The sequence below is a fragment of the Prorops nasuta genome, unplaced genomic scaffold (genome assembly GCF_024137725.1).
Source record: "Prorops nasuta isolate Cenicafe-Biocafe unplaced genomic scaffold, Cenicafe_Pnas_1.2 PNAS00018, whole genome shotgun sequence".
NCBI lineage: Eukaryota > Metazoa > Arthropoda > Insecta > Hymenoptera > Bethylidae > Prorops > Prorops nasuta.
Window position 1 is genome coordinate 2574594 of NW_027116815.1, and position 15999 is coordinate 2590592.

The 15999-nt window shown below is 39.9% G+C and overlaps 1 protein-coding gene across 1 annotated transcript in view; it reads right to left on the bottom strand.

Moving 5' to 3' along the window:
* Window positions 1-15319, bottom strand: part of sv (shaven) — a 93067-nt gene extending 77748 nt beyond the window's left edge. The window contains exons 1-2 of the mRNA XM_066737688.1: window positions 15118-15319; window positions 11413-11442 (exon numbers count right to left, since the gene is read on the bottom strand). Of these exons, the coding sequence (XP_066593785.1) occupies window positions 11413-11442; window positions 15118-15319 (232 nt within the window). The remainder of the gene's footprint in view (window positions 1-11412; window positions 11443-15117) is intronic.
* Between the last annotated feature and the right edge of the window lie 680 nt (window positions 15320-15999).

Genomic DNA, 15999 nt, shown 5'->3' on the forward strand with positions numbered 1-15999 from the left:
CACACTGTTTTTCTCACGACGTGTCAGTAACAGTGTCTAATTGATAATTATCGTTATTACCAAAGGTATACGTGTATTTCAGGAATGCAAAAAATGGTAATCAGCGATGTCTATTAGCTCGAAGAAAATAAACAGATTTATCAGTTTATATGTTAGATTAAATATTATATTCTACTCCCATAAGAGAGATGCAATATATTGTAGCCCACGTGCCAAATGCCGGGGACACAAAAATATCAAGTTACGATTCTCGATGATATACCTAACGTGTTTCTAACAGTTCCAGCCAGTCGTACAGTTTTTACTGTTAAGAAAATTGTTCGTGCGATTCTTATTGCTTTAATAGACATGATTTATCGATACCGCTTTACCCCCTTCATTGGCAAAATAAATTTTCCAATTTATATGCAATGGAAGACAGTGAGACGAGAAAATGAGATATCCGGAGTTTTCCGAGTAAGTTAAAATCTGTGGTGGTGTAAGTGCGGTATTACGAGCGATTAGTCAAGTGAAACCTATCAGATATTTAATAAATCCAGATTGTGGTGTACGGCCAATGCGCAGGTGGGCCGCTAACGAGAGAAGCCTTCCTGGCACTCTCTCGAGCTTCTAGCATCGGGACTCGTCAGAAATGACGTACAGCCAGCATGCCACTAATCGCTATGGCAGATTGGTCCGCGTCAAGTCAAGATTTATGGGGAATCGCTCCGAGTACGCGTGTCCAGCACCACCAAGTAGCGAAGCTTTATCAATATCCTATACATGTTCCATCCTCAATTACAGTTACACGAGCTTGCTCCACGACTCTCTAGATATGTGTATATATATATATATATATATATATATATTATACAGTGACTTTTTTTTATCTCTTCTTCCTGTTTTCTTCCTTCTTTCCCTTTTTTCCTTTATTTCAAGATAGACACGTGGTTTATATTGCTTCATCAAATACACACACACACACGAGCATCCTTTCTTGATTAGAAACAGAATTAAAGCAGATGTAATATAAGTGTTGGAGGATTATGCCTCTTTGTGAATTATTGTAGAAAAATATTGCGATCTCTCTGTATATATCTCTCTGAATTATACGTGAATGGAATTGAACAGTGTTTTCAGGGAATATAGCGCAATGGATAAGGATAAGTGTATATATGTATAGCGTGCAGCAGAGAGCGAGAGAAAATTGAGATAAGATCGCTAATTGTCTGTGAGGGAGGGAAAAATAAAGGAAAGCGCTGTAGCTTAGTTTTGCCTATTGGTTCCAGCTTAAGGTGAAAGGTCAATAACGGCTACCGCTGTACCAGTTGCAATGCGCACACAAATGTCCAACCAGCTTACTTTCGTTTTGTGATCTGGACTGTCCGTGCTGGCTTAATATATCGATACATCGACTTTAGCTTACTCACAGCTATGTTTTTGCTACGCATAGTCAAGTGCCAATTCCTGCTGGTTTGATTAAAGGTCATCGCGTTTCTCTATGCAACGCAGACTCGATATTTTACTAGTTTCTTATTTCATTACCTCTCCCTACATCATTACGACGATTTATTTGATCAATAATCAAACTGAATTAACCTATCGACTTTATATATACGTTTTACAATTCGCCAAATACTTGTATATCGACAGGAAACTAGTTTTCGATCAGTCCCAAATTCTTCATCCGTTTTACGATAAATCTTCATTTTATATTTACCGTGACCACAAAACTAACATAAAATATTGTATATTAAAATTTGTGAATATAAAAGAATATAAAAAGTACAATTTGTAATTTTCAATTGAACATTTTTTTAATCGTTAATTAAAAAATTTCAGTAAAAATGAACATTTTCTATGAAGCAGTACGATGTTACTATTTCTTCTGATCGTCGAGTGGAAGCAAACCTTTGTGATCAGTCACTTTGATTTTTGCATCTTTCGAGAAAACTTTTTAAAATATCATATATTTCGCATAGAAAATAGTTTATAGACGATTAGAAGCTTGCCCCTTGTAATTAACAGCAATTTTGGTAAATTATAAATTAAATTATAGTATATAATTTCGTAATTATTTAAATTATTATGTGAAGCTTGCACGCGTGGATCCCTAATTTGAAAAGAAAATAGTTTACATTTTCATCTCATGCTTCGATTGAATATATCGAACGCAATGTGAAAGTCCTTCTTAACAGATCAGAAACTAGCATGCCTTGACGGTATTATCGCTTAAAAAAAATTCGACCAAATAACTCTCTTGTGCATATATACGAGCACTTGTGTATATTATGTCTCTCTATAAAAATGAAGGAACAATGAGCATTTTGTTTATCGCTCAAATTGGCATCGATTCGTTGAAACGTTCATTGAGAATTTATTGAGAAACGCTCAAGGCTCGCGTTAGTTATCCAAGTGTTTGGGATTGCTTGAGAAATGAACGAATTCGCGACCATTCATCTCTGGCTCTCGCACGAAATACAATTGAAAATGTTGTCAGTGAGGAAAATGCGGCAGACGCGTCGTAATTCAAGCCCCGAAGCCTCAAGTGACAGTCTAGTTAGTTTGAATAATGTACGTTCGAATCCCTGCTAATCCCGCGTGTGTCGGTTCAATATTTTGCGCCGCGGGTTCAAATTCATTGTCGGCTCGGCGAAGAAACCTATTGAAATTGGAATTTATTACGCCAGATAGAACACGCTTCCGGCTAAAATATTAGAATTTCCCCGATTAAACTCATATCTATATGATTAAGAGTCCTCGTCTCGGGCCTGATTCTTTGTTCGTTCGTGCAATTATTCAGCAGAGTCGAACAGTCGAATAGTCAGAGGCTTGTGCAACTGGTGAAGACGATAAGCGATTTTACGAAGATAACGGGTGAGTTGGCAAGTGGAGGGTTATTAATTTGGGTAGGTCTTCGGTCAGCAGGTATTAGGAGGGCACGAGGTAAGCGGATCGCGAGTCGAGTAGCATTAGAGCATCGTGATTTGAACAGTTGAACGCTCAGCAGCAACAACCACGTATATACGGTTGTGTATATATATACTGTACCAGTCTCGACCGGTCACGATGCCTCGACTAATGATAGCCTGCCCTCGCTTCATAATCAGTCCCCCATCTTAATTTATGTTTGCTCCTGCCTGTTCGTCCATTCGTCCGTCTCTTTCTCCATCCATTCGATTATTCTTCTTTCACCCTCGATTCCTCCTCTTCTCCTCCCCCCCCCCCCCCCCTCCGATACACTTTCCACTTTTTATTACTCGATACGTGTGGCATAGCACTGCGTTGATTCATTCAAATACCGCAACAGTTGGAATATAAATATTCTTATACGTTAATTATAATCCATAAACCTAATGACAAAAAATTTGAATTCTAAAAACGACAATTACAGATATTTCCTGTCGTGCTTCTTACTGCAACGCTTAACGACTTCTGTTTACAATTGTAATCTTCAATGGCTCATCGTGGCTGGTTTTTTGGAAAAACAAGAGTTTTCCAATCATCCACGTCGAATCGAGCTACTCCTACGTTGTGGTTGATAGACCAGGAACCGGATTGGGTATATAGAATGAAAATCAGGCTGTCCTGCGTGCGTTTTATGAATCGATGTTAAAAGCAGCGAATAGTTTCCATTTCCGGTGGCATGGAAGGCCGCCATTGCGCAGAGCCGTTGCCGCCTGTGATGCACAATTTCTTGACACATTTTCGCAACACTCACGCACATTCCTTTCGATGCCGCGCGCGATGCTTATAATCTCCATAGGAGATCGATCGATTGTACGATCGCACAAGAGAAAACGGAATAACGCACGAATAACAGGGAGTCTTTATGAGCTAGTCTCTGCTGGATGCTATAAATAACGCAGCCTGCTGTACCTTATACCACGCGCTGTATCTAACGAAACGAAGCATATTTGATAATTCAGCACACGACTGTCCCGATATTATCGATGCTAATCCAAACCGAGCGAAATTCGCTTTCAACCACTCGGAGAAAATTCAGAACTTTGCATTCCACTTTAACGCGTAATTTCCACATCGTAAATAACTTTAGCGTGTACCGGTGTCGAGCGAGGAATGCCATACATTTTTCTTTACAATGCTGAAAGCATCTAAGTCTCTATGTAGCACGTTCTGCGATTTACTCGTGCAAAGTCGATCTTGCATTAAACAAATCCTGACAAATATTTCATATTAGAAAAACCAGTTGCATTTACCATATCCGTTTAACGATATACAACTATTCAATCTCACTGACGGAAACCTTAGGGATTCCTGCGCCGTTTCTCCGATCGAGTCACAGCGATCCTTGGATTCGTCACATTTCCAACGAAGAAAACTGCTGCAGCAATTTTTTTGTCACTTTCACTATTACCGCAAGAAAGTTACTGCGACTCCAGTGGTTTTATTTTTTTACAGAGTCGAAGGCTGTCTCCGAAGGTTTCTCACTTTCTGAAAAGTATATCCGAAGCTTGGTAAATCGAGGAGCGGGAGGGAAGGAGTGAAAGAATTAAAGAAGGGAGGGGGGGGGGGGGGGTGATTGGTATAGGAAAATAGAAGGAAACAAAGCGAGAAAGAGATAATAAGAGTAACTCTGGAAGTTTTCTGGCGACTTCTGTGCTACGCGTCCGTCGTTGGCGATCGAGCGAGACAATCTGAGAACGGACGAAACAGCCTGAATGGAGGAAGAAACGTGGCTGAATACCTCTGCAACTATTAATCGAACGGTTGGATGGTCAAGAACCAGTTCGTAATCAGTTGGAGCGTAAAACTGGGCCGGAGGCTGCTGAGCACGTGGAGGGCTTGGTTCGAGCGTTTATTGAATACTACTTGTATATAAATGAGAATTCAACGTAACGTTAGGTAAACAGTACCTTGAAAATTTGTACAACTCTGTATCTGTAACAGTATATCAGTCCAGGGTCGCGCTTATCAGTACAGGTTCCACAAAAAATATACGAATTATTTTGCAAAAGAACATATAGTAGCTTCGTGGAAGGATAATTTTTATTCGATTAGAAAAAAAGGAGCAACGATAGTTAATGTAAACTCGTGTCGCATTATTGTTCAGTGGAGTGCGATGTTTCAAAGGAGAACCATCATGCAGCTCGAGGAGTAATTGCGCAATATCAGTGTGACGTTAAGGTCTAGGCCTAGGAATCCTGCTCTGGCGTCTAGTCTAGGCACTCGGGGCTGACATAGTCCAGTGCTCGCGAGGGTGCAACGTGTGGCCTCGTTACGTTAATGGCGTCATGCTCTGCCGCCCTACGGAATACTCTACGACTCCCCCCCCCCCCTCTCCCCGGACTATCCATCCCTCTCTCGATATACCTACACACTATATATACTCGCAATCTAATCCCACATCCTAAAACGTCAGAGCTGCTTCGATCCCCGGACTACTGAATCGTCCTTGCAGCAATCCCCTTCCATAACTATATGCTTGTTTACGACAAATAAAAAGATGTGTCTTCTTCTGCTTCGTCCGACGGAACGAGCCCATTGAAAAAGTGGTCTGGTCTAGGCTAGAATTACTCGAATTCTCAGCAAATTGGAATAAAATTGTGCGGTGCGAGATCGTGAGATCCTTAAAGGATAATACGACGGTGTTGTGGCTGCTCGATATCCGCGACCACCTTATAGACTTGTTGTTAACTTTCTCCCGAGTCGCCCGAGATCTGTATTATTATCCAATAATCGACCATACATCTCTTTAAGCATCACCCTTTCACCTTGAGATACTCCAGCCGGAATACCAACCGACCTACGTTAAATGATTTGTTTATGATCGCATATAGTAGATTTACAACTCTCTCTCTCTCCCTTATTCATTATTCCTTAAGTTCTCTGATCAATCATTATCATCTGATATTTCTTCATGAATCGCATTTGATGACTATCTATGAATTTATGTCAAGCCTCTAATGAAATATTAACGAACATTCTTTAAAGTTTCCATTAAGATTCGTGGACGCCATTCATGTTAATTAGACTTTCATTACGGTGGAGAAGATTAAGCTCTCTCCGAGTAAATAAGGCTGTACGATAAGACTATAAATGTCAATACGATATATTCATCCCATGTGCTTTTAGATATCATTCATTTTCCAATTCATAAGAACGTTCGCATTCCACTTGATGGAAATTATTACTTTGGACTTTAATTGAAAAAACGAAAGGTAAGTCGATTGATTACTGTGCATAGTTATGCTATTCGTAAATTTATCAAATTGGCAAAGAATGTTTAAAACTAGAAAAATATCACGCTGGACAAAATTTTTTTTAACATTGCAAAAATTCTTTAGTAACGGTATGCAAGAGTATAAACTGAATTTCTAAACACCGTACGAGATGTGAGAAGCAAAAAGCTTCGATGAGGTTGGGCTTCTACGACAAGCTAGCACAAGCATCTGCGTCAAATCTGTGGGAAGGAATGCGAAGAAAATTTTTTCTCCCTAAAAACGATGAAAATCTTGTTCGCTTTGGATGACGATGATAATGCATCGATAATAAACGCATCATTGACAATAGCGCAGTAGCGAAACTGTGATATTAAACTTGATTATTCTTAAACTCGAAGATTATCAACAAACACTTGTGCGTATGCATGTGTGTAAAAAAGTCTCTATACTATTAAACTCCAATCAGCTATCGATGCATATAAAACCTTGGCTTTCTTATCCTGCTTGCTCAGATCCATAAGTAGAGCTCAACGAATGCAACAGTGTTAGTATAATTATAATAGAGTTTCTCCCGTAGCCAGCTAAAAATATGATGCTATATACGAGAGTGACTTTTCCTTCGCATGAGATGCATAAATAAAGAAGAGCATGCAACAATGATCCATGATATTATTAGAAGAAACTATACAAAGTTTTTAATAATCACAGTATTTCTAACCATTCTTATAATTATTTTCATATGTTCATTGGCAAATTTATTTCTTCGCCTGCGAGGCGTTAACTCGCTGTCATCAATCAATAGTATAGTGCTTAGGGGAAATCAGCTGGGTTCGTTGTTATATTCTTTTTTCAAAAAGATTTATATTCATTTACTTATCATTGGTACATGCATATTCAATGACAAAAAAGAAGGTTAGTATTTTAGCTGCATTAGTGTATTTATTAAACGTTAAAATATTCATTCATTAAATAAATAAATAATAGCAAATAAGAGTGGGACTATTATGGGTCAATATTCACCACGAAAAAAGGCATTCTAGGGTAACTATAAGAAAGACAAAAATGTTTAGTCTTAAAAAAACTCATTTATTAAATGAAACGCAACTCCCAAGCTACTCTTTTATCTTACAATTTGTGAAAATATTAGAAATGCTTGTTACTTCTCATCGAGATGACGTGCATTAGGACTAAGTAATTTTCAAGGACACAAAAAGTCATATATATGCACATTCACCAAAAGAACAGTATGTCCCAACTAGGCCCCAATCTACCCTAAACTTATCTTTCTACTTATCTTGAAACCAGTTACACTTAAGTCTCGATAACTCTTCGTCATAAATATTACCAAAGTGTCTCATGTCGAAAAATAAAAATCCTCAACTTGTGTAACACGCTATCGGTAAAACCTCTCAACATCAGAAACGCGATACGCTTCATGCCACATAACGCAATAATTTAATTAATCGTCGATCTCTTTCGCACATTCCCAGCTATTATTTTCATCTGAAATACCGTGAAAAGGCCGATACCAAGGAGAGCCAGCACGAGCGACAGTTATTCACACGTGAAGCATGAATTTGCACGGGATGGAGAAAGTATCCTGTTGCATTTGCGGACTGGTGAGTTAAGATGAGTCGTGTTTATTCACGCGCGATCGCAGAGCTATGGCTATGGAGTAGAGCTGCGGAGGCTGCGGAGGCTGGGCCCCAATCAAATGGGCCTTGATCTCGGAAAGCGAGCCTACCTCGACGGGCAAACTCCAGCAGCCAACTGCAATTTTGCCAATGCTGTTTGCAAAAGCCCGTGTAAATAAGCTGCCTGTAACCGAGCGTTAAACTCCTCTTCATCTACCATTAAAATTACGGTAATTTTATCGTCGCGATATTCAGAATTAACCTCGGATTCACGTATCACGATCACATTTCTTTTCGTGCATGGACTCTGTGCGAAAAGTTAATAAAATAGGCGAGAGTCACGATACCGTTTGAAAAGCGATCCAGCCACGCCCTTCTATGTATTATACATATATAGATATACTAAGTACTAGTGTACGTTTATATACATATACATATGCGTGTGTTGTATGGCATGGTGCACGTAGATGCTACTTATGTGTAACACACACACACACACGTATACACATGTGTGTTTCACAGGTTTTACCGATTCCATCTTGGTGTTTGCGGAGAGAAAAGGCAGCGGCGCGCGGAATTTGTAGTAAAATCGGCAGCTCTTCCGTAATCTCGATGCATGCGAACATCGGAATCGAGCAATCGGCATGCACTCTACCTGCCTCGATTAGCCGATCGATGCCTGCTAGCTCTCGGAAACCAAATAGTTGCACGAATCTTAGTCTCGAACCACCTAGCAGCTTTTTTTCTTTATCTCAAAACCCTCATAAAACTGGAGAATCGCGTGGAATTCGTTTGGGGGGAGAAAGAAATGGAGATCAATGACTTTTCGTTCGTACTATATATATATATATATATATATATATTGTCGTAAAGCAAGGTACGAGAGTACGCCCTATTAAATATATGTATACACACCGGTGAAAAAGTATCTCGCGAGCGAGGCGTCTCCGTTATTAGCAACGCGCTTATAGTACCAATCCACACACTCGACTTCCTACGCGCGATACGAATTTTTCTAGAGAAATAATGCGCGGTAGCCTCATGGATAGTTCAGTCTTTAGCTGAAGCGTACAATCGTGGCGTTTATTACGATACTTGAAACAATAAGCCAGGATTAAGATTGCATTATTTGCGAGGGGATTCCGAGTTTTTGCGTAAAGTTAGATCGTAACGTGAGTGAAACACGGAAGGTTAATTGCGCGCGGAAAGAGATGGGTTTCGGACGAGTTGCAGGCGAGTTGCGAGCGAGGCATCCGTCGGTCACGGGGAGGGTTAAACACGCCGAGCATCACATCGCGATCCTCGATCGGTCGACTACCGAGCCACGGAGATAACAAGGACCGTGTCGGCTTATTCGACCCTGCCCTCTATTCTACGACTCATCCATCCTAACAACTGGAATAACATTTATCTCAGCTATCCGGATATTACCAAACCATTCGCGGCCAATAACAAAGCGAATTAACTCGCTTCGTCAATTGCGTCATGCTCAAAGATGTTGTGCAGGGTTTAGTTGTACACTATATATATATATATATATATATATATATTGGACTGATATTCCTGAGAGTGAGAGGAATAAAGATTTCTTTTTAGATACCAAATCGTCGCTTCTTGTAAAAATCATTTAGTTATATTAATCGATTTGTTGCAATTTACTGAGATGTTGGTTGATTATCGTATACTATTGCTATTTAAAGATTCTTTGATTTTAGCAATGAAAAAAAATGTAAGAATTTTTCGCAATAAGGAATCAACAGGTGCACTGACAACTTTCAGAAATGAAATTCGTGTTTTTGCACTGTGCATAATTAACTCATAAAAAGTACTAAATATTGTTTTACCCTTAGTTGTATTCTAATTTCTTTAAACTCGGTAAAGTGTCGCGCCGAGTAATAAAAGTTGGGTTACACGTGACGAAACACCGAGTACACTTTTCCCAAAACATCTGATTTTTAAATCCACTTCAACGAAGAATTAAACGTACATCCTAATTTCTATAATTCTTTTAAGACGATTTTTTTTTACAATATTCAGTTATGCAATTCATAGAGTGATATATATACATATATATTATTGTATCAAGCAATTAATTAGTAAATAAAAATCGTTAAATAATGACACCATCGAGTTAAGTCGTATTTTTACCTTTAACAAACTTTTCCACCAGGCTGTGCCGACTTTCGCGAAATCTGGCACGGATTGGTAAGACACAGAAATTTTAATGAGAGCAGTTAATTCTCACATAAATAGCACTAAATCAGCATACGAGTTCGAGTCGATCGTACATACGACTGCGACAGCTTAATAAACGTTAAACTCGATACTTTACGAATAGCCAAATGTGATTTGTGTTTACACAACGGTAAAAAACACGAGAAAGTATAATAATGAAGAGATACGAGGATAAAGGAAAAATAATTAATTCGAGCAGAGCGTGCTCGATTGATAATAACATCTCGAGCGAGGCGAAACCGCGGGTGATCGCCAGTCACGAGCGTGAGATTCGTGATGAAAATCCAAAGATTTCTGTCTCCAGGAAGAGGAGGCGACCGGATCAAAGCAATCCACCAGCGAGAACCACGCGATTCGCGCATCGTCGATAATCCTCGGCTCTGATTAAGCAGCAAACTGGAGAAAACATGCGCGATTATAGACGCGTCGTTATAAAAAATTAATTTCGAGCACTCGGAGCTTATTTAATCGTTCTTGAGAGATTGATTGACGTTTGCAAATATATGATATTGCTGTGCAATTAGCAAACTATAAGGGATAATGGGCAGAGCTGTACAAGACACGAGGCATCCGTCCAGCCGGTTTTCAGAGAACGAAACCCTGACAGATTTCATCGTGGTTGACGTAAACAATTTGCGAATGTAAATACATGTTGAATATTGAGCGAGCTCGAAAGAACGAGACACGGGCGCCCTCGCAACGGTGCTACGGCTCACACCTATAACAGTCGTTTACCCTTTAAACTCAGGAAATTACCTGCGCCACCTTCCCTTCAGTCCCTTTTACCTGCTCCTATCTGTCATACCTCGGTCCCCCCCCCCCCCCCCCGCCCCCTTCTCTCTCCGAACACTTGGCAAAAAAACACACGCGCACACACGCTCGGCTCCTAGATATATATACCGTCGCAACAACGATAAACCAGCCGGTCAACTGTCCAATTAAAAAGCGATCCACTTAAATTTATTCGCTCCTTGTACAATTCTTATATCCCTCGCGCGTTTCTCTTCATTATTTATAATAGTATACTTATAACGTATCTTGAATACGTTTAATATAATGATTATTGGTAGTGATAAAAGAAGAGTAAAGATGTGTGGCTCCTTAAAGTGTCATTTTCTAAGACGGAAGGAGAATCGATAATAACGCGTACAAAGATAATTAACGATCTCTCAGGAATTAGTTATTAACCGGAGATATATCAGATAAGAGCGGCGCTTGGTTTGCATTTAATTATCGTTGCACAAACGGAAGCCAGTATAACGGTGAACGCTCGACAACGAGAGCTTATTCAAAATGACAAGCTAATAAATATATCCGCATTTATTGAAACTTGATCAGCGGGAGAGGCACCGATGAGAAAAGAAATCTTATAAACTTACCATCTTGGTTCATCCCGTGGCCACCGTCATCTGTGCAAAAACAGAAAAGATAAAAATTAGATTAGACGAGAGACAAGAAGGTGATGAGGGAACGCGCATCGCGTTTATAATACTGCAGCTTTCGTAAACTAATCTGCCATACTTGCAAATAACGAATAAGTGACATGGAGGTATGTGTAAATAGATACGAGTGATGCAAAAAATATCAGGCTATCTGGATGTGAGAACGATGCCGGATGCTCGACGTGGATATGGGCTGAAGTAAAATCTTTCAAGCCCAAAAATGAGCTATATGTGCAGGCTGTGTGCGCGAGCGTGTGTGTGTGTGTGCGAATAGTTGTATAAGTATATATGTATGTAAGATAGATGCATACATGCCAAGCGAAATATAGCATGCTGCCAATCAGAGTCAGATGGTACCACTACCAGGCTGTGGGATACCCACGAGCAATTCTACCATCTCCTGCTCGCTCGAGATGAATCGAATGAGAAGAATTTTCAGCCTCCTTGGCTAACGTGGTATAAGTGGTTCCTACGCGCCCGCAGGTTACGCGCCATATCATTAAATAAATGTAAAATAAAATTATTTCTATATACCTATTCTTATTCAAATGAAATATAAATACCTCCCATTGACTTTGCTCTCTTATTTCACTTTGATCATATATATGGATGTAAATCGATAAACATTCGTTTCAGTCGGACTCGACGTTTTCTTCAAAAATAAATCCATAAATGAACCAGCTAACGTATGCTGATTTTCCTAATTTTCGCAACTTGTTTATCGGAAAGGATTCCACTGCTGCGATTGACACGATTCTTTAATTGCAAGTAGGCACAAGTCGTATAATTCAACTCTATATACATACATTACGTAATGCACGAGCACTTAAACGACCAGCGTGGAGCTGGTGGACATGCGCCATTAAGGATAATCAGAGCTTAATGCCCACACGACGGCTGTTAAATTCATAAGCGATAGTGATGTTTGAGAAAGTAATTAAGCATTTCCCGACTAAAATCTAAATGAATAAAAAGAAATGCTACGTTTATTCCAGCTTCGCTATGTGTTTTCAATAACGATTTAAAAGTGAAGGTATATATATATAGCAAAGAGAATTCCAGAAAATTGCAAATAAAGGATCTATAGATTTGGTCAGTAATTATTATCATTATAAAATAAATGCGTGCTTCAACTGGATAAACAATTGAAACTTTTTGACAGAAAAACTTTTCTTTTATTTACTACATATATATATATATATATATATATATATATTCAATTAGCTTATTATTTCGCGCACAGATGGTACAGAAAGATAATAAACTCTGTTGGCTCTGTTGAAACAAGTCTGGCATTGTTACGAGAGGAGCCTTCCTAGAGCTATATTGTAGGGATCGGTCATTAATAAACGGAGGAGGTTTCTTTTGCGGGACAGAAGCCTGGCAGGGAGAGAAATCGGCAAGAGGTGGGTATAGGCGCGTGTGGTCGAAGGATTGGCCTGCACTGGGCCCATTTTGCTTGTCAAATACATGATATCATTAGATTTAACGAACAGCTCTTATCTCTCGATCCCTTCTCTTTCCCATCCTGCTTAACCGACTCCTGCCGTGTCACTCGGGGCGGCACCCCTTTAATCTTTCTCCAAACAGCCATCTCTCACGGTGGTCCAACTCTTCCAACTATCAACTTTCCCAATATTATTTGTTGCATCCAAAAATTAGATTAGTATTGGTCATTGTATTTGCGAATTCATCTTATTGCACACGCATCGATAAAATAAATCGAACTTTTAAAATTCCACTTGTAAAAATTTATACTCGCGTTTCTTATACTTGACGTGCGAATATACATTTATCCTGTACACGCACGTATATTCTAGTATATTGCATATATATATATACATGTATACGTTACAGTGCGACTATAGTAGTGGAAAGTAACTTGACTTAACTCAATTGTTCCGTTTGAAACAAGGCTGGCTTTCATGCGAGCGGCAAGTCTCGTTCCGGCAGTCATTAGTGGTATTTGGTATGTTCGCGTTTGAATAATTTAATAACTTGCTTTGCCCCGCAGGAGTTGCAATAATTTGCTACTCCAAAATCTTGCCTATACCTCTGATAAATTTCACGAATTTCTAGTCCCGATTAATTATCACGCTGCAGCTTCGTGCGAAGGGAACATTTTGGAATTATCGATAAAGAAAAATTCAATGAACCAGTCGTGTTATTATATAATGTTTCATTGTTGCTTTTCAGCTGGAAGAGTAGTTTCATTTGAATGGAATCAATAACGGTAATGCGCAAGGCAATATTATCAGTTTGTAATACTAGAAATTGCGTGCGTGCCCCATGCTGAAGATAACAGCTTAGAAATATGTATAGCCTCGAAGAAGTTGCTAACGAAGCTCCCAATAAAGGAAGCCGAACTATAAATCGCGATGTTATCCGTAATAATGCAGGTAAAAATTTTGATTTATCTAAATACTTGACTACAATTTTGCACACGCTTACCTCTAGACTAATTGATTAAATGGCAATTTACATTTCTATACTATTAAAATGAAGAATTCTAATTCTTACGGGGAAGATCATTCTGCGCTATATATCTCTGCGAGAATGGCATAAATTTTCCGTTTATGAATCGATATAAGCCGAGTGAAACCGAACGTTAGCTGCGCGAGAAAATTGAGTAATTTTTAAGGGAGAATCGGCGAGAATGTCTAATCGAAAGTATCTTATGACTCGAAGCATTAACAGGGTGGATCGAGAGAAAATTATACATCCTGGATGACTCGAAAGCTTAATAGACCGATGTTGGGAAACTAGCTGGTAAGTACTGCGATCGTTTTTGCTCGACGCAGAATACGACGTTTTACACGATAACTGTAGATATCGAGAAGAAGATATAAATAAATTCCAGTGGTTTAAAGAGCCATTGACGTATGGAAATACAGCCTTTAATCGAGCGAAATGATCAGGGGGAAGGATGAATGAGCAAAGTTATTTGTAAATTAATGGATATTCTTGCGAAAATTTGGAAGAGACGCTAAAAATTACGTCCTGCCGGGAGTGAACGTGTTTCGTTCGCCCAGGAATAGATAGCCAGGGAGAAGGTGAAGACTCGAGATAAAATATAGTATAATAGCCGATGAGATGCTGCCGATCGGCCGAGTAAAAAAGGTGGAATCCGGACAACTTCAGGAGTGTCGAGAATCCACGAAGAACCAGTATACGAGTGTTGGCTTGGTGCTTTTCTTCTTGCCCGTTTGCCGGTACTCGCGCGGTTCGAGCAAGAAGAAGATCGATTGCATCGAGACAGAACAGTGATTGGACGGACGCCGAAAGTCAACTTCGAGAATTCGACAAATTTCCCGCAAGAAGCTCTACGGGAAAATATTTAGTGTATACTCGTAACAAATTTATCGTGTGTCTGGCTAATATCCATGCATCGATTACTTGCATATATATATATATATATATATATAGGGGACCAGAAACTCAATTAAGAATATTATTTAAAACCTAAGTCATTTATCAGTGATTCCAAGAGGAGCAATATTTTATTCGATCATATTACGATTGAAAATTGGTTTCCTCGAGCAAAATGAAAAAGACATTAATTTTATAGAGGCGTGGAATCATTGATAAATTAAGTGTTTGACTGTTTTATCGAAATGTCTGGATTCGTAAGAGAAAACATACGTTTTTTCTTGGAGTCCTCGAGCATACCTCCGGGTGTCGATGATCCGTGATTATGATGGTGGAGGGCCAGAGGGTCCTGAGGATGGGAATGAATGGCGGCCAAGGCGGATCCGGTTGGATCACCTGGATTTACTCCGACCCCAACGCCCAGATGAAGAGCACCATGCTGCGCCGTGTGGGCCGGAAGCTCCATGCTGATCATAGCACGCCACCCTCTTTCCAGGCCTCTCCTCCCACCACCCTTCTCCGCCTCGTACAACACCTCGCCGATCTCGACGAGGCTCCCCTGCGAACCCTCGTCCTCGCTTTCTGCAATGCAAACATTTCGATCATTCAACATTCTTATATGTGCAATGGGTTAAAAAATCTTTATACTCTGATTCGTAACCGAAACTATGTAGCAACCTCTCTCTCTCTCTCTCTCTCTCTCTCTCTCTCTCTCTCTCTCTCTCTCTCTCTGAAAAGCAAGTTATACTAATACTATTACAGTTTCGGTGATCACCGCCTCACCGATGACGTCACCGGTGCCCTCACAGGCTGGAAACTTGGCAAGGCGGACGTACAAAAATGAGTCTCGGTGGTCCACCGAGCTAGAATTGCCTTTGCCACGCTTTTTACGCTCGGCCTGGATAATTTCTTCGTTCCTTTCCACGTAATGGCCCGGTGGCCGATCTTTTTTGCTTATTACGCGAAGGAAGGTCGCCACTACCACCGCCGCCACCAACATTTCTACCCACCCACTTAACAGCGAGGACACACTCACCATCCACCGGATGAATGAACCAATGAATGAACCGTAATTTTATTTTATCCGACCACGCCGTACTATTCACACTACAATTCGATGAGAAACATTTCTACGTAGCTTCCCATCCGTTCTCT